The sequence below is a fragment of the Mesocricetus auratus genome, unplaced genomic scaffold (assembly GCF_017639785.1).
Source record: "Mesocricetus auratus isolate SY011 unplaced genomic scaffold, BCM_Maur_2.0 Super-Scaffold_6730, whole genome shotgun sequence".
Lineage (NCBI taxonomy): Eukaryota > Metazoa > Chordata > Mammalia > Rodentia > Cricetidae > Mesocricetus > Mesocricetus auratus.
In genome coordinates, this window is record NW_024429184.1 from 105,694,838 (window position 1) to 105,713,171 (window position 18,334).

Consider the following 18,334-nt stretch of genomic DNA (forward strand, 5'->3'; position numbering starts at 1 on the left):
AGGTGGACTGTCCTGCACTTTGCCCTCTTTTAAAGCTATTCCCAAATAAAAGGATACTGTTTTCAGGGGGAAAGAATTAAGAGTACATTAAAATACAGTCCTGTCTACTACTCATCAATTAGCTTTTTAGGTGACTGGAAATGGAAAAAAATCTAACGCCAAAATAATTGACAAGAGACACAAAACTTATTTGTGTTTACTGTTTCTGGTTAAGTCTAGTCTATTAAGTCAGAAGTAGGGCATCAAGGCAGTTATTACTTCAAAACAGCTCAGAGGGCTGATGGAAACCTATTTTTTTTTTGTTTAAATGTATATTGTTAGAACGAACATTAATAAGCATCGGCAAATCCAATCACTCATGTTCTGCAAGCAACATTTCTACTTCCGTTATGGCTTTTAAAGGCTGAGCTACCAGGCTTTCTTCTGCTACCTAGATGTGAGGACTTCCTCAAGGCAGTGCTTGTTCGCAGTGTTTTCTCAACCACACAATGTGTATGGTAGCCACCGTTTGCCCTGGGGAGTCAAACAGTCACTTGGCGTCAAGTGTGAAACGGTAAGCCCGAAGGCCAGAAGAGCGTTAAGGCCCGGGACACAGGCGTTCCGACGCACTGGGGCGGCCCTAGAATTTCACGCATCTGGGCGCCTTCACCACGTGACTCCCCTCGGGTCCCAGGAAACCTATCACACTGCCACGCTTTCCTCCCTGCCTATAGGCGAGCCATTCCCGCACTGACCAATGGGCTCCTTTCTTTCAGTAACGGGGCGGGACCTTACGGCGCGGCTGAGGCCCGCCCCTCCCTTACGTGCCGCGCGTGCGTGGCGAGGACGGCTTTCTTCAGCGCGTGGCGCCCCCCGGCGGCGGCGCTCCCTCAATGCGACGGCCTGGTTAACTCCAGCCATGGAGCCGCCGCAGGAAGAGGCGCCAACGCTCGCGGAGTCCCTGCCTCGGCCTCCTGGGGCCTCGGGGTCGCCGACGCCGGACGAAGGGGAGCGGCCGGAGGGCAGCGCAGCGCTGGTGGCGGCTCCCGCGGGCGCCGACGGGGACAGCGCCGGCGCGGACGGGCTGTGGGGACTGCCGGTGGAGCACGCCGAGCGCAGGCCCGAGTGCAGCCGCTGCAGGTGAGCGCGGGGCCGGCGGCGGAGCTGCGGCGCCCTCTGCCGGCCAGGCGGACTCTGCCGTGCCTGCCGCAGCAAGAAGCCTTTTGTCCGGGCCATTATTATTTAGTTTGACTTTCTGTAAGATTTAGGTTTTTTGTTGTCTTGGGTTTTTTTGGTTTGTTTGGTTTGGTTTTTCAAGACAGGTTCCTCTTTGTAACAGAACCCTGACTGTACTTGAACTCGCCTTGTAGACCAGGGTGGCCTCGAAGTCACGGAGATCTGCCTGCCTCTGCCTCCCGAGTGCTGGGTTTAAAGCCATGCACCACTAAGCACCGCAAGAGTTAGTTGTTTACTCAAGAAATTTAAGAGTCCTTAATACTAGGGGCTGTCGAGGCGTAATGACATTAATACTTAGCGATGCTTAAGTGGGCTCACCGTCAGAAAATGAATCAGAGGAGAGGAACAAAGCGGCTGCCTGCGTTGAGAATTTTGAATTTATTTTAGCAGTTGTTATCCGAGCACTTGGGAAGTAGAGGCAGAAAGGTTCGAAGTTCAAGATCATTCTCAGCTGTCTAACAAGTTGGAGATTAGCCTGGGCTGTATGAAACTGTCTGAATTCTTTTTGTTAACTCGATTTCTGTGTTTCTGCTATCTGTTGGCAGTTCTAGGAACTAGAAATAATACAGGGTTGAAAAAATAAGTCGTGGTCTCATGCTAGCTGGGTACTTACAGGCGCATGCAGAGTTTCTTGGATGGACCATGATAACCAGTGTTGACTGTTCACAATGTACTTGGTTATTCTTTTTGGGGGACACCGGTGTGCTTCAGCTGTGTCTTATTTAATCTCAGAATTTTAGAAACACTACTCCTTGCCTCTTGGGCTGATGTCCTGGGTTACTGGAGGTTTTCAGCTGTGGTGCCCTTCTTTTTAATTAGCAGATACTGATCAGCCTTCTCTTATTTTGGTACAGGAGGTCTTCAGCTTAGAAGGGGAACATTTATTTTGGCTCAGGGTTTCAAGAGTTTGCAGCCCGTAGCTGGGTTGGTTGTATTGGGTCTGCAGTGCTGCATAGGTCATTGTGCACAGAATAGAGGGGGCCTGCAGAAAAGGACCAAATGCCCAGTGTCCCTTACCAGTGACCTAACTTCCTTCCACTCGGCCCCACCTCTTCCAGAATTGCCATAAGGTGACATATGGACACTTGGAAGGTGTGTGTGTGTGAACATATTTCAGATCCCAACTAAAGCTTGCTTCTAGTCCCCTGCCTTATAACCACTCTGCAGTTAACCCTCAGATCATACAGTTTGCCTGAGATGGCTTTCACTGTAGCAAACAATAACCTTCATGAGATAAAACCCAGTGGGTCTTAGTCATGTTAACTGTAGTAGATCAGTGGGCAGCATTCTGAATACACTCTTCCACACACTCTGTAGTTCCCTTTGGATGTAGATGACTTTTTTGGCCCAGTTTCCTTTCCTTTCCTTATCCTTCTCAAACACAACCAGGAATGCTAAGCATGCAGGATTGTTCTGTGTGTGTGTGTGGGGGGGAGGTAAAGAATTTTAAGCACAGTTGTAAAAAGCCATTGGAAGCATAGACTGTGAGGTTTTCAAAAAAATCACACAATGTGTAATGGAAATGTCCTTGTGACAAGAATAAATCAAACTTTTTGTTTCATGCGTTAATCACAGATAGGCAAGTGAGCCTCTGCTTGCTCAGCCAGTGGTAAAGGATGATAAAAGATTACTTTATCATTTACTATCAAGCAAAATCCATGCACAAATATCACAACACAAAATGAGGAATCTGAACCGAGTCACCAGCCACCAAAGCCATTGCTTGCTCAACCCTTTTCCGAATTATACTATGTTTAAATTTGTTGGGAATAAACCACCTGGCATTAGGTTGCTGAAGTCAATCTAAAGCAGTTGTCATCTTCACCTCTTTGCAGTTTGCTTTCCTGCCTGCCTGATACTGCAGAGACCCCTTCACTGATTCCAAGAGAACTGATTCCAAGTTCTCTTCTCCGTCGAACTCTAACACACTTCCCACGGTTGATCTTACCCACTTTCCTGGTAGATTGCCATATGTTCTCTACCTTGGGCCTTTCTCTTGAGCACCAGACCCACGACTTGCTTATTACTTACTGAGCGCTCTGCTAATCAGAGACAATACGGTGACATACAGATAGAGATAATGAACCAACAGCAAGTGAACTACAGACTGGGGGTGGACAGTGATGGAAAGAACTTGGGATGGTGGGCTGAAAAGCGAGTTGAAATGGTGTCAGGACAGCTCCCTTGGGTGAGGTGACAGGGTAGGCGCATTCACTGCTTGAGCACTCGGGATGCTTTCTCTTGCACATTTTGACCTTCTTCTGTACAGGCTGGGTTGTACGAACTCAGGCTGGATCTCGATTGTAGGATATCTTATTTCCTAGATGCACCCACCATTGTGTGGCTTTACAGTGTTTGGCTCGGTGCTCTCTTGGGAGGCTGATCAGCAGCTGTGAGCTGCCGTTCTGTAAATCCTGCCATCCCCGCTAGTACTCCTCATTGTTCTGATGCTAAATTTTGTCACCTGTTCCTTGTATCCAGTGCGCTTCAGCTTAATGAGTTTTCCACTTCCATCCCCTCCCTCCCTTCTTTTCAGCATGGTTTCAGTAGCAAAGCCAGTTCCCAACATGCTGTGTAGCCTAGAGTATCCTTGAACCCTGGTCCTTCTATCTTACCGGCACCCCACATTGGGTTGCTGGGGATTAACCAAGAGCTTCAGGAATGCAACATCTGAGATACATTTCCATTATCTTTTCTAAGTAGAAAATCTAAGAGACGATTGATAACAGTGTTTAAGGTAAAAATTTAGGTATTCCGAAAAGTTAAATTTTTGTACATATAAAAATCATATTTCCAAGGAAAATCATTAATTTATTCTTTCCTGTTTGCATAGAAAGTGTATTTATTCTTGAAAGTGGTTTGTTCATAATGAATGAGCAGAGCTGATTTGTAAATTGTTATGCAAGCTAATCATGTGTTCAAAGTTGAGCAGAGATGATAATGTGCCAAGAGGTATTTTCCCTCTTTATCTTAATTAAATCTTTAAAGACTGACCAGTTAAAAATGAAACACATTAGAACTCACCAAATGTTTGATTTACTTTCTCCATGAAAAATATGAATTACAATATTATGCTCAGATGTTTTTTCAAAGAACATTGAATCACATTAATTCCTTAAGTTAATTTGCCCCAAATTAATAATTTAAAGTATTAGTAATGTTTATGGAATTAGTAATCAAGTAATACTCTAGTTTAAAATTTGGTATTTTAAAGTTGTTAGGTTACAAAGTAATTGAGAAAGTGTGTATGTGTGTATACATATGCACACCTGTCAGGTATGGGTATGGAGGATCTAGGACAACTTTGATTCTCTCTTTCCATCTTTAAGTTTGTTCCTGGGATCAAACTCAGGTCTTTAGGCTTTTGCAGAAAGAGTGTTTAACTGCTGAGCCCTCACTGGCCCCAAAGTTCTTTTTGTATGGTTTTATCCCAACATACCCAGCTCATTATTGTCCACTTTAAGGTCAAGCTCTTATCTGCTGAATCGTTTTCCTGCCTATGACTAGATTCTCATTTCTCTTGCTGGCTCTTCCCTTTTCAGTTAGGAAGGCAGATTTGAAGGTAGTACTTGCGTTTAGTTACTTTTTTCCTCAGCTGAAGGTTTTTTCTTTCTGTCTTTCTTCTCTTTTCTTTTCCTTCCTTCCTTCCTTTCTTCCTATCTATCTATCTTTCTTTTTTTAGTTCTGTTGGAAGCCTAATGAAAATATGGGGAAGAAGGGAGCATTGAAATAAAGTGAGTAGAAGTTTCAGGACCATTCAAGAAAAACAATCCAGAAAAAACAAAACACATCAGTACAGCATTAAAGGATGAAAAAGGGTTCTTCCTCTTGAATGTTCAAAGAGTGAGCCCAAATGTGAAATCTCCATTTTTTCCCTTTTGTCTTCCCTCTGCCCTGCTACTGATCCATTTGCCCATCTGTTTTACGTCTGTTGTCTTTGTCTGAAGTCTGTCACTAACAAAGGGCTTTGCTCAATATTTATTGAATAGCACAGAAGACATGGAATGGGAAAGAAACGAGGAATGCTTCTTTACAGAAAATTTTTAGCAGAATCTTAAAAGGAAAGGAGTTATTTTACTAACCCCAAATGACCCAGAGTAGTACTTAAAACCACAGAGATGTTGTTAAATGATATCCACATGTTGCTTCCATATGGTAGATACTTGTTTTTATTAAAATTACTTTCAACCTGTTGACTGCTTTCAGCAAATGATTGCCACCTCCTCCCCATCTCTGTTCCTATCTCTCTCTGTATCTCTGTCTCTATTTCTCTCTTTCTCTCCCCACACAACACACACACACACACACACACACACACACACACACGCATACACATGCATGCACACACAAACAACTATTTTGAGTTTGAGGCATGGAAGAATGCATAGATTAAGACTAAGAATCAGAGTTTAGCATATGTAGTAAAACTGCATGTGAAGTCTAAGACAGAGTTAGGTTGGGTTATATTGTTTTTGAAAGGCAAGTTAAACGAGTGAATATATAGTAGGGAAATGGGTTAAGTGTATAGTTTTAAATGATCTCAGGGCACATTATTAACTTGGTTGCAAGGCTTGGCAAAAATTTAGTTCTGAAAGCAAGAAATATTTTCAGAAAAAGCTATTCCCACAAACAAAATAAAAAGGATAGGTATGTAATAAGCCCACTGGCCTTGCAAAAAGGACTAGAAAAATCAGCTCAATAGAAATATAACTGGTTTGTTTATATGGGTAAGTTTCTTGGCAGACTTATCTTTGTTTTTGAGTTGGGATAACATATGTAAGAATATATTCATTTTTTTTTTTTTTGGTTTTACGAGACAGGGTTTCTCTGTATTGTTTTGGAGGCTGTGGGTCCAGCCCAGCCTCAAACTCACAGAGATCCGCCTGCCTCTGCCTCCCGAGTGCTGGGATTAAAGGCGTGTGCCACCACTGCCGGGCTATATTCATCATTTTAACTGTGTTAATAAGTTTGCATTCTGTGGTGGGTTGAATGAGAATGGTCCCCATAGTCTATATATTACTGTGTGGTTCCCAGTTGGTGGCCTGTTTGGGTCTAGGAGGTATGGCCTTGTTGGTGGAGGTGTGTCACTGTTGCCTGTGAAGGCCAGAAGAGTGTGTCAGGTCCCGTGGAATTGGAGTGGCATACATTGTGAGCTTACTAGGTGAGATCTAGGAATTGAACCCATTCCTCTTGAAGAGCAGCTGCCATATGTCCAGCCATCTGTCTTGGCTTCCCTGCCAAGTAGACTTTAATTCTAAAGATTGAACCCAGGGCTTCATGCAAGATAGTCAGGTGCCCTCCACTTGCTACTCCTACAGCTTCTTTTCCCTTAAACTTGTAATTGCTCTTGTACATTTGCCAGTGTTAAAGACAGATAAATCCTACTGTATGTCTAGGATTTTATGTGGCATTGTAGAATTTGATACTTTTAAGTTAGTTTTTTTGGCAGGAATCCTGGTGACTTCTTTAATCTGTGGTTAACATCATTGTGAGTTTTGGCAGAGGAATTGTCAGTATGTGTATAAAGCACATTACAAATGAAGGATGAAGTATTAAGAGACACCTGTCCCAGGAATGATGGCTTCCCCGGGCTACTATTGCAAGCCACCACAACTTGGAAACTGAAAACAATAGAAATTTGTTCTCATATTTTGGGGGTTCAGAGTTGGGTTAAGAGTTATCCTGGTGCTGGGTCTGTCTTGAGTTGTTGTTCTGTCTTCTGTCTGTGAGCAGTTATTGATGTTGTTGGATAGTGACCCTCTCCTCTTTCATCACATCTGCCCTTTCCTTATAGCAGCCGTTCTAAGTCACCCTAGACTGATCTCATTTTAAGATTCTTAATTACATTTACAAAGGTCTGATATTTAGGTACAGCCCCATTCACAGACGTTAGGGGTTTAGGACTTTTACATGCCTTTTTAAGTGATATTGTTTAGTTCTTACAGTCTATTTATCTCCCTGGATATTGTAGTAATATTTTAAGAACATCAACATTTTTACCTTTTTTTTAAGTGTAATATTTTGTCTTAGTTCGTGTTTAATTGCTGTTAAGAGAGACCATAATTGTGACAACTAGTATAAAGAAAACATTTAATTGGGGTGACTCACAGTTTCAGAGGTTCAGGTCTTTATCATTCTGATGGGGAACAGCTGGGGAATAAATGGCAGTCGTACTGGAGCTGAGAGTGCTTGCTATATCTTGTGGGCAACAGGAAATTGACTGATAGTCACACTGAGGAAAGTTTGAGCAAAAGAGACCTCAGTGTCTGTCACCACAGTGACACACTTCCTCCAACAAGGCCACACCTCCAAATAGTGCCATTTTATTTCAAACTGCTACATATTTATACTAAGTAACCATGAGAGGTGAGATCTTTGTTCCAGTAAAGGGGAGGTTTATATACCACTTAAAATCAGCGATTCCCCAGTCTCTTTTTTTTCTCCTCTGCGATGTAACCCAGTGATCATCCAGTTTATTCTTGTGAGACTTGGGGAAGAGAGGGACTGTTGTGAACATTTGGGATGCAGTAAGATACTTTGCCTTTATGTTAGAACCTACACCTCTTCTGTTAGACTTACTGGCCTCAAAGGTGGTAAAATACTCTCAAACTTGGCCAGGAGGCTACTGTGTTGCTAGATTCTTGGTTGCTATAATTCCTTGGCAGAACATTTTTGGAATTTGGTCCAGTACATGTAACTTGGACTGAGAAAGGAATTTACCTCTCGTCTGACTCAATTGTTACCATGGGAGGATCAAAAGGATAGCACCTGAGAATGAGAACGCCCAAGCTTGTCTCTAGGGACAACTAACCAGCTGGGGGAATAAACAGAAGGCAGAGACAGCCTCTCTGATTATTGGAACCAGTGTTACTTAGTGATTCAGTTTCCAAGAAATATAGTTTTGTCCGTGTCTTAGAATCTAAGTAGATGACTTTTCTTGAGGAAGAGCAGGTGGCATGATGGAGTTCAGTAGTACAGTTCAAAGTGCTAGCCTCCCTGTGAAGCAGGGTTTAGACTTCACCTCGTTCTTCAGTCCTGTCTCTAAGCAAACACAGCCCAGATGCTCTACACGATTGTCATATGTCGCCTTTCACTAAGCTGGACCCTGGCAGTGTGAAGATGAACGGAACCTGGTTGTTGTGTATCACCAGGAGCCAGAGGAGACCACACAAGGCAGTGAGCAAGAGTGATGAGGGTGAGGAGCACAGACCCTGGTGGAGGGACTGACTTCTTCAAGCTTCACAGGAAACAAGCTACTTCAGCTACTCTGCTACCTGTTTTTTCTCACTGATGTTTCTGTCATGAATTTTCACAGCTCTGTACTAATGGTAGTTGTTTCCCAGCTTGCATTTCATACCAGTCCAACTCCTAGTATCGGGGGATAGTCCTTTTATTCTTTTCCTGGAGATCTGTGCTTGCATTTTAGGTGAAGGACAGGGGTTCAAACTCCTGAATGTACTGCCCAAAGCTTAATCCCCAGCCTACTGATCTGTGTGTTTTTCTGCAACTCTGTACATATCCCTTCCTTGTTATCTGGGACTGCTCCTCTTAAATAGTTATTTTTATGCTTCACTTTTTACCTTTGTTCTGTTATTTTTTTTCTTTCTTCGTATGAAATCCTACTCTATCTCAGGGTTCCTTTTAATTGCCATCAAGGCAGTTTCTGTCTTTTTTTCCCTAAATTTGAACTAACTCCCCCTCATCCCCTCCTCCTCTCACTTCTCCCTCTCTGTTCTTTCTTTGCATATATGTGAATAATGTGTGTGTGTGTGTGTGTGTGATGTGTGTATGTGTGTGCATGTTAGTGAGTGTGGGTATGCATGAGCATATGTCAGGTCAGAGGTCAGAGGTCAACCTTGGGTGCATGTTCTCACCTTCTGCTATTTTGAGACAGGGTCTCATTGTTTGCTGCATGTAGTCAAGGCTAGCTGACCTGCACGCTTCCAGGGATTCTCCTCTCTTCCTCCCGTCTCCTCTTAGGAGTACTGGGATTACAGAGGTGTGGTACTGTGCCTAGCTTTACGTGGGCTCTATAATTCTAATCACAGGTCTTTGTTTTTGCATAGCAAGAGCTTTTACACCCTGAGCCATCTCCTCAGCCAGCCCTTGTACTGTTTCTTTAACTCTGTTCTCTCTGCTGTGCCTGATTACTTCCTTATATCTGTTCTGATATCCACCCTCATATTCTCAGTTACTTTTAGCCATTTTATATCAGTTTTCCGATGCTTGGGCATTGACCTTTCTTCTAGCTCTCTTGCAATGTCCAAGATTTATTTCCAGCTGTTTTAGTTCTAGTGATATCCATACAGGGTTTAAAACAGCTTATATAAAGTTGTACCTTCAAACTTCATGAGCGTTAGACTTATGGACTCAATGCAATGTACTAATTAAAGGCATCTGTTTTGGAGTGAGAGCTGTTGTGGCTCCTGCTGTATTTTCTTCTGAGAAAGTTATTAACCCATGTGAGCCTCCAATTTCTACCTGCAAACTAGGACAGTGATAGTGATACTACCTCCTTTGACAGGTACAACATTTGCAATGTACCTGTAACATTAAAAACAGATATTCCCTTTACCGCCCCTTCCTCCCCTCTTCTTTTATTCCGTACCCCCTTCCCTTTTCTTCTATGAAATATCACTCTTATTATCATCGATGAATTAGTGGTTTTGTTGGTATCCAACCTCTTTATTGCTAGGGTTTCTCCCCCCCGCCCCCAAGCCAGAGGCTAAGTGACATTATGTGTGTTTGTGTTAATCTGCAGATCATTGTAAGTCAACAACCCCTTCTTGGAGGTTGGTCACCCTAGGGCTTTCAGTAGTTCTTCATTTAATACAGCTGTTGAGTTGGTCAAAACTACTTAAACAAACAAACAAGCAAAAGCACTTTTGGGTGAGATGACTTCAAATCCATAGGTTATTCATAACATTGGATTCTCATGCAATAAACAAACACTAAACTAAGTCTCAATATATTCTCTTTATTTAAAAAAGTTCTCAATTCCCTTTATATACATAATATATATTATTTGTTATTTATTTATATAATATAATATATGTATATAATCCCAAGTACTGAGATTAAAGGTGTACGCCATCACCACTCCCTTTATATATTTTTGAGGAAACGGGCATGAAAATAAAATTAGGAAAATAAAAAACTCGTATTTCAAAATATAGGCAGTTTTTAGAAAAGAGAAGATGAAAGAACAAACAAATGAAAGTGTTTTCTAGTAACATGGCCCTCTCACTCTGTGCTGGCCTCTGGAAAAAAGCTTTACTTTTAACCTTTGACTCCATGATGGGGAAGATGGATGTTTTTCCCTTTAATTAGGCTATGGGAGGGAACATGGGCTTCTGCTGTATGTGTACACTGAGGGAGACTTGCTTCTTGTCATGTATCAGCTGGGATGTGGCCCAGGGGCATCCTTTAGCATGCACAGGGCCTTCAGTACCAGCAGAAGATGAAGAATAGTTTTTTGGGTGAAGGGGAGAGGGCATGTAGATTAAAAAAAAAAAACTATTCAGTCATTATTTATTCAGTATCCAGTATCTGATAAATAATGAATGCCTCATGGCATATATAGTGATTAAAATTGCTTCCTTTAGAAACTTAAATATGGAAGAAAACATGTGTAAGTAATATTAAAAATTATGTAAGCATAGAAGCATTTGTAATGGGGACACTGATTAATTTGCTGCTAAGATAGCTACTTTTCCATTTGTTCTTTCCTGTCTTAGGCATCAAAACCAGAGTGTTGTGGACTCTTACTAGGTGAGAGCTCTTTCTTATTTGCATACATCCTTCAGACTGTCCATCTATCCTTCCTTCCTTCCATCCATCCATCCATCCATCCATCCATCCATCCATCCATCCATCTGATTTTCTTAAAAGAACAAAGTGAGTCATAGTTCACTGAATTTGGATGATAATAAGGTTCTCAGTCCTTTTTTGGTTTTTTTTTGGCATTTTAGTGAGAAAGGGACTTTGTACAGTTGTTGTGGTAGTTTGAATGAAAATGACTCCCATAGGTTCATATGTTTAAATAATTGGTCCCCAGTTGATAGAGCAGTTTGAAAGGATCAGGAGGTATGGCCTTGTTAGAGGAGGTGTATCACTGAGGGCAGAACTTACCATTTCCATTGTCTCTCTGCCTCATGTTTGTCTCCACATGTGGACTTCCAGGTACTGTTCTGTAGAGTGTAGCCTTCCCCGCCATCCGCCTGGGCCCTGCCACGTTGTCTGAACCCCCAATAACTCACAGGGCACTATATTATTTATGAAGCTGTTGGCCGTTTGCTTGGTTTCTTACTGGCTGTCTCTGACTAAGTATTTAAGCCATAATTGTAAATCTAAGTATTTCTCATACCGGAGAAAGGGTCTGGACCTCTTACTCCTCTGGAGGCTACATCGTGATTCCATGTCTCTCTTTCCCAGAATCCTCCTCAACTCCTAGTCCCACCTATCTTGCTTCCCTATTGGCCAACAGTGCTTTATTCAACAACCAGTAAGAGACAGATTTACAGAATGGCATCTCCCATCACTGTTCTAGTGTCATGCCTGCTGCCATGCTCCCTACAGTGAAGGTCATGGACTCTAACCCTCTGAAACTACAAGCTCAAAAGTAAATACTTTCTTTTATGACTTGCCTTGGTCATGGTATCTCTTCACAGCAATAGAAAAGTAACGAAGGCAGTTTTTATATATGCCATCTCTGGCTGAAGGACTTTTGGTTTACCAGGCATCTGGTCCCCAAAGACCTATTAGAACACCACTCACTAAAATTTAAAAATTATGAATCCAATAGTAAGAACAAACTTATCTCCAGGGCTCTCATGGAAGTCTTTTTGGATCACATTCCATAGATGATTAAAAAATTAGTATGTATTTATAATACATATATTTATCTATAATTGCATGCATTTTATTTACTAATACTATTTGTGTCTCATAGACATACATAAAATTGATATTGAAAGGAAGAAATAATGAGGAAATAATCTGTTGAAAATACTTCCCAATAATGGTAGTAAAATGTTATCATTTATTATTTTACAATTAGGTGAGGTCTACTGTAACCAAGAGTAAGATGTGAGTCCACAGTACATACACTTTTACTTATTTCTCTGCTGCTTTAGGCGTGCCTTCTAGGGCAGGTGTTTGAAAATCTCAAGATACTTACTCTCCTTGTACAGTTTTTATTTCTCTTACAACCGTATTTTTTTTCTCAAAATATGTCTTTTAATCGAGAGTGTTTCTACATCACCCCCTTTCCTCCCTCTAGCCCCTCTCAGGTACCCCCCTCCAACCCTTCTCACTGCCCTCCCGCTCCCAGGGTCATGGCCTCTTTTTCTGGGGACCACTCCTGTCCCCAGAGGCTGGTCTCCCCTCTGCCCTCGCCCTTTTCCCAATCACTTTCCCCCAATAAAAATCCTCCCCACACATGGTGTCTTTCTCTCGAGAGTGCTGCTTTTTTAAGTTACAACATCCATGACCTCACTAGCCCCAGGAAGTTGACTAGGCTTCCAGTTCTAGGCTTGATTTCTCCCCCGTCAAATGGGCCTTAAGTCTAATTAGACAGCTTGCGATAGTAGTTTTTCTCTTCTGTTTTTCTTCAATTCCTAAAGTCAGCTATAAAAGAATTCAGGAAGAAAAACAGCTGCAGGGGGACTATATGAGAATATTAGAGTTACTTAAATATGAAATAGTCATACATGGAAGAGATTATCTGTGTATGAGATGAAAATTACATTATGTTAAACATTTATATAGGTGTTTATCTTGTGTAGTTATAAAAAGTCCAATTACTAGCCTTCATCTTTCAGATTATTTTAGTTTCTTTGAAAGACAGCAAGAATAGTAGGGAGCTGGAGAGATGGCTTAGTGGTTAAGTGTGCATGTTGCTCTTCCAGGGGAAGTGGATTTGGTTCCAGTACCCGCAGTACCACCACAGTGCTCACAACTGCCTATAACTCCAGTTCCAAGAGATCCTGATGCCCTCGTCTGGCCTCTTTGGCACCTGCATGCAGATCACATTCAGATCACATGCAAGGATGTGCATACACATGAATAAAAGTAAATAAATCTAAAAAAACCCAACCAAACAAAAAACAGCAGAGGGCACTGTGGGATTTAGTTTTCTAAAGTCTTTTTTAAAATGAGAAAGTTATTGCCATTTTTGTTTGTGCTGTGTTGTAGACTTCAGTCAGTGTGGTAAAGAACTGGAATTCTTAACTTTCTCCCACTTTGAGAGTATTGAAGAAATTGTTGTGTTTTGGAAAATTTGAGTTAAACTATTTTTAGGTGGGTTAACATTTGTGTTTCTTTAGTGAGTAAAAATCCTTTAAAATAATAATTATTCTAAATCTATTCATGCATTTTTAAATTTTACTTTACTCACATGAGATTATCTTGGTTAAAATCAGTACTATAATAGGAAAAAGCTTTCAGTAAATATTATGTAAGAGACTTATTGGGTTTTGAAAGATTATTTTTAGGTCCTAGCATCTCAGATCCATGTCAGACTTAACTGCATTAGCTCATGGCTGTCAGAGGGCATGTGCCTGGAGTGAAAGGTTACCCTGGTACCCCTCACTCACTGAGGAAGCCTATCAGTTCATGTATGACAGGTGGTCTACACATTCATTCCTACATCTCTAGGGAGAAACAAAGAAAACATTTATTTCACTGAGTTCCCTTAGGGAAATTCCTTGTAGTTTCCATTCATATTTTAAGAATATAATTAAAATTTATTAGGTTACTTAGACTTTTAAAGAAGATAAACCCCAATGAGTGGAAAACAACAATGTGTTTACAAATAAAAGTAGTGAATGGGAAAAATTCAGTTCTTTGGTCTTTCTGTTACAGTTAGATGTACAGTGTATATTAAAATAGGAATTGATTGAACTTACTATTTAATGTATTTATACAGTTATGGAGTTTTGCTTGATGTATTATACATCCAAAATATAAAAAGACCTTCAGACTTAGATCTATAGAGTTTGTATTCTTTTTCGGGTATCTAGGATGAAGATGGTTCCTATGCACTTACTATTAAGAGATAGTTTAACAGCTAAGCAGTAAGTCATCATTACAGCATGCACTGCAGAGAGAGAAAGTAGTTGAAATGATGAGGGTTTTTTTGGGAGGGGGGTTGAGGCAGGGTTTCTTTGTGGCTTTGGAGACTGTCCTGGAACTACTAGCTCTTGTAGACCAGGCTGGCCTCGAACTCACAGAGATCCCCTGCCTCTGCCTCCCAAGTGGCGGGATTAAAGCGCGCCGCCACTGCCTGGCTGATGAGATGTTTTAAAGATCTATAGTTTGGGGCTGGAGAGAAGGCTCAGTTACTAAAGTACTTGTCATGCAAGTGTGAGAACCTGAGTTTGATTCCTAGAGCTTCTAGGAAGGCTCACTGTGACTGGGAGTATTGGCGCACAGCTTTAATCCCAGCACTTGTTGATGCACAGGTGGGTGGATCTCTGTGAATTTGAGGCCAGCTTGGTCTACATTCTGGGATAGCCAGGACTACATAGAGAGACCCTTTGTCAAAACAAAACCAACCAAGCAAGCAGGCAAGCAAAACAAACAAAAACTCCCCCAAATAAACCAAAACCAAAAAAACAAAAAAACAAAAAAGCAAAAAAACAAACAAACAAACAAAAAAACAACAAAGCTGGGTGTGTTGGCATGTGCTAGTTTCAAGCTGTGGGGTAATGGAGATAGGAGGACTTTCTGGCCAACCACAAAGTGGATAGCTCCTGAGGAATGGTGCCTTAAGTTGTTAGCTTGCCTCGGTATGCACATGTATACACTTCCATGTGCACCTGCCCACATAAGTGCTCACACACATTCACACAAAAGAACTATAGTTAGTAGTTAGAATTAGGTTACTATGGACTAAAGTTAAATACGTAGGTAATGTTTTGTAAGGTTATCAAAGTGTAAGACTGAAGCAGTTAATTTTAACGTACATCACTCAGTGTTTATTCAAAATGCTTACTGTTTTCTTCAGTAACAGTTTTGCCTCTTACATCCTACCATTTATTAAGTTAGTCACAGAATATTCAAATGCAGACTGGAAATAAGGGTTTCTTTTATGGTAGACATGAATTATTTAGGTACTATAGAGAACATGAAGGAAGTATGAAATATGATGTGTAAGAAAATGAAGGGATGGAATAGGAAATTGTGTAGGAGGAGAAAAGTGTCCCAGTGAGGAGGTAAAAGGGAATGTGGAGATACTCCTTCATACAGAGTGTTGTTTGAGATCCTGCTGTACAAGTGTTAGAAACACCAACAAAAAGAGGAGGCTAGACCTTGCTGTCCTGTAGCTGACACTGTAGCAAAAAACAAAACAAAACAAAACAAAAATATCAAAACAAAACCAAAAAACAAAAAAATCCAAACAAACAAAAGAGCAAAACAAAGCAAAACAACAGTAACAAACAACCCCTGCATTATGTTAATATGCTCTCCAATAGGGGTCAAATATATGACAGGAAATCAGAATAAGGGGCTGGAAAGCAATAGTAGGAGAATAAATGGATTATTTTAGAGTGCTGTATTGGAGCAGAGAGGATAAAGAATCAAGTCCTGGAGATAGATGGGGTTAGTGCCACATTCTGGAAAATAGACAACTATAGTCCGTCCCCCCCCCGCTTTAGTTTTTCTTGATTTCTCTGTGTAGCCCTGGCTGTCCTGGAACTTACTCTACAGACCAGGCTGGCCTTAAACTCGGAAATTCGCCTGTCTCTGCTTCCCAAGTGTGTACTACCACCACCTGGCTATAGGCCACTCTTGGTAGCAGAAACATACAGGACAAGATCAACAGCTTGCATCAGAGCAGGTCAAGGTGCTTCTCTGCTGCCATAATCTTTGTGACAGTCTAGCATAGCAGTTCAACTCAGGTGCAAGATGATGTGTTTCACATCGATGACAGCTCCATACCCACAGGAACTATCAGCTCATAACTTTAGCAAGTTTCTAAGGTGCCATTTAGGGAAGCCCAGAGTATGGTGTCCTGATCAGGCAATATGCATTCTGTCAGTTGTGGGTTGTTTTAATCATATGCAGGGTTGCCTAGTGATAGAGTTGTCAGGGCAACTGAATTGGTTGGCTAGGAAAGGTCATTTTCATGATGAGAAAATGGTTTCATTGACTTGTTCGTTCACTGTTCTTTTGTTTGTTCTTTGGTAACTGCTTCTTTAAAAATTCAAAAGCCTTTCACAGTCTTCAGATGCAAAATGGATAAGTAGATAGCATTTAGATAGGAATGAATTCAAGTCACTCAGTGGGAAAGAAAATGCTGTGGGGGTGCATGCTTATAGGAAAGTGCATCTGAGAACTTGTAGGAGGAAACTTTAGGACTGCCCAGTTAGCCATGCACACTTTGGGGCGTTGCTAGAGGCGTGTACAGAGGTGGGAGTAAAAGACCATACAGGAGAGCCACACGCTCTCTTCTCGGTTTCCAGTTTTGTGACAGAAAGCTACAGACTCAACCTTGGTGGCCCGTATTCTCTTGTAAGTAATTTCTACAATAAACAGTTACCTATACCCTCAACAAGTGTGCCGTTTATCATTACAGCAACAAGAACTGACTTTTACTGACCATCCCCACCTGGAGCATCAGTATCACCCACCAACCATCAACTTGTCAGAAATAATTCCCAGGGCTATTCTGTCAGAAGCTCGGTGAGGTGTTTGGTGAGGTGATATTCAGGCTCAGCAATCTAGCTAACTGGGCCTCTTGGGTGATGGTGATGCAAGCTAACAGTTGTGGTATCTCAAACACCAAACAGGAAGTAGGGAGCCTAAAGCCCACCCCCAATGACATACTTCCTCCAGCAAGACCACATCTCCTAATCATCTGAACAGCCATTAGCTGGGGACCAAGTATTCAAATGTCCAAGACTTACGGGGGGACACCTCATTCAAACCTTCACGTCACTTCCTGGCCCCACAGTCTTGTAGCTAAATCAGTCTCAATTATCTAAAAGTTCAGAAGTACAAGTAAGAATTTGAGGAAGTATAACTGACTATAACTAATGAGTGAATCCAGTCCTGTGAAGAAGAAAATAGTTGCAGACAAGGAGTGTTCTAGAGCATAAGCATAGTTCTGGCTGGACACCATCCTTAAAATAATGAATTAAGTAGTGTACAGATTGATGGCTTAAATTGGGAACTAATTTTATTAGTAGACTTTTGGAGTGTACTTGGTAAATGTTCTTAATGTTTCCATGGAAAGATGACTTTTTTTGTACTTAGTTGTATTTAATATACAAAATTTCAAAGCTAAATCTTACAGGCTACAATATTTTTGTTCAATTTACTTTTAATAAAATTAGTCTCATGTTACATTTTCACTGAGTTCTTTGAAGGAGTGTTTATAAAGGGCAGTTGGAGTAAATTGATTTTACAATGTCACTAATGAATTTTAGTGATGCTGAAGTTTTTCAAGATCTAAAAATATATGTAAGAATTGAAATAAAACCTACTAATAAATGCTCACAACACAACTGATAAATGATAATTATAAAAACGTAGTGTAATTGGTGATTCATCTACTAAAGGTTTGAAATGAATGTTTACTACTGTTATAGGACTTTTACCTAGAAAATTTTAAAGTTAATGTTTGTAGAACCATAGTTGTTCTTTGGCCAAAATTTGTATATGTGTATTAAAGTTTTCCAAATTTTACCTTACTTATTGGAGTATAGTTAGGATCTGACTTTAAATTGCCTGATAGTATTATGCTAGAGAAACAAATTTCTATTTGAATTTGTTCTTTGATTATCTGAGTTTATGTTTTTGATAAATTTCATGTGAAGAATTAAATCTTAAGCTTTTTAGAATTTGGATGTTACCCTAGTTCCGTTTACAGAAAGAGTTCTTTCTTATAGCAGACCTTGATCTGCATTTGCTGGTATACTCAGATTCATAGTCTGTTTGCCCCTTTCTGTGCTTTACTCTAGTGATCACAAAAGGATTTGTCAGTATTTAGGCATTTTACTGGCCTGCCTTTGGAGTTCTGACAAGGTACACCCTCAGTTGCTGCTACTAAGAGCACCACCTGTGCATATTCAACATGTTCCCTTTAAAAGGGCCCTGGTCTCTTGCCCACTTC

At 40.9% G+C, this 18,334-nt stretch overlaps 1 protein-coding gene across 1 annotated transcript in view; it reads left to right on the forward strand.

Annotated features, from left to right (window-relative positions):
• Positions 1–799: 799 nt before the first annotated feature.
• The window catches only part of Dtwd2 (DTW domain containing 2), a 49,891-nt gene continuing 32,356 nt past the window's right edge, over positions 800–18,334 (forward strand). Inside the window, exon 1 of the mRNA XM_021226627.2 lies at positions 800–1,119. Coding sequence (XP_021082286.2) covers positions 899–1,119 — 221 coding nt within the window. The 5' untranslated portion in view covers positions 800–898. The remainder of the gene's footprint in view (positions 1,120–18,334) is intronic.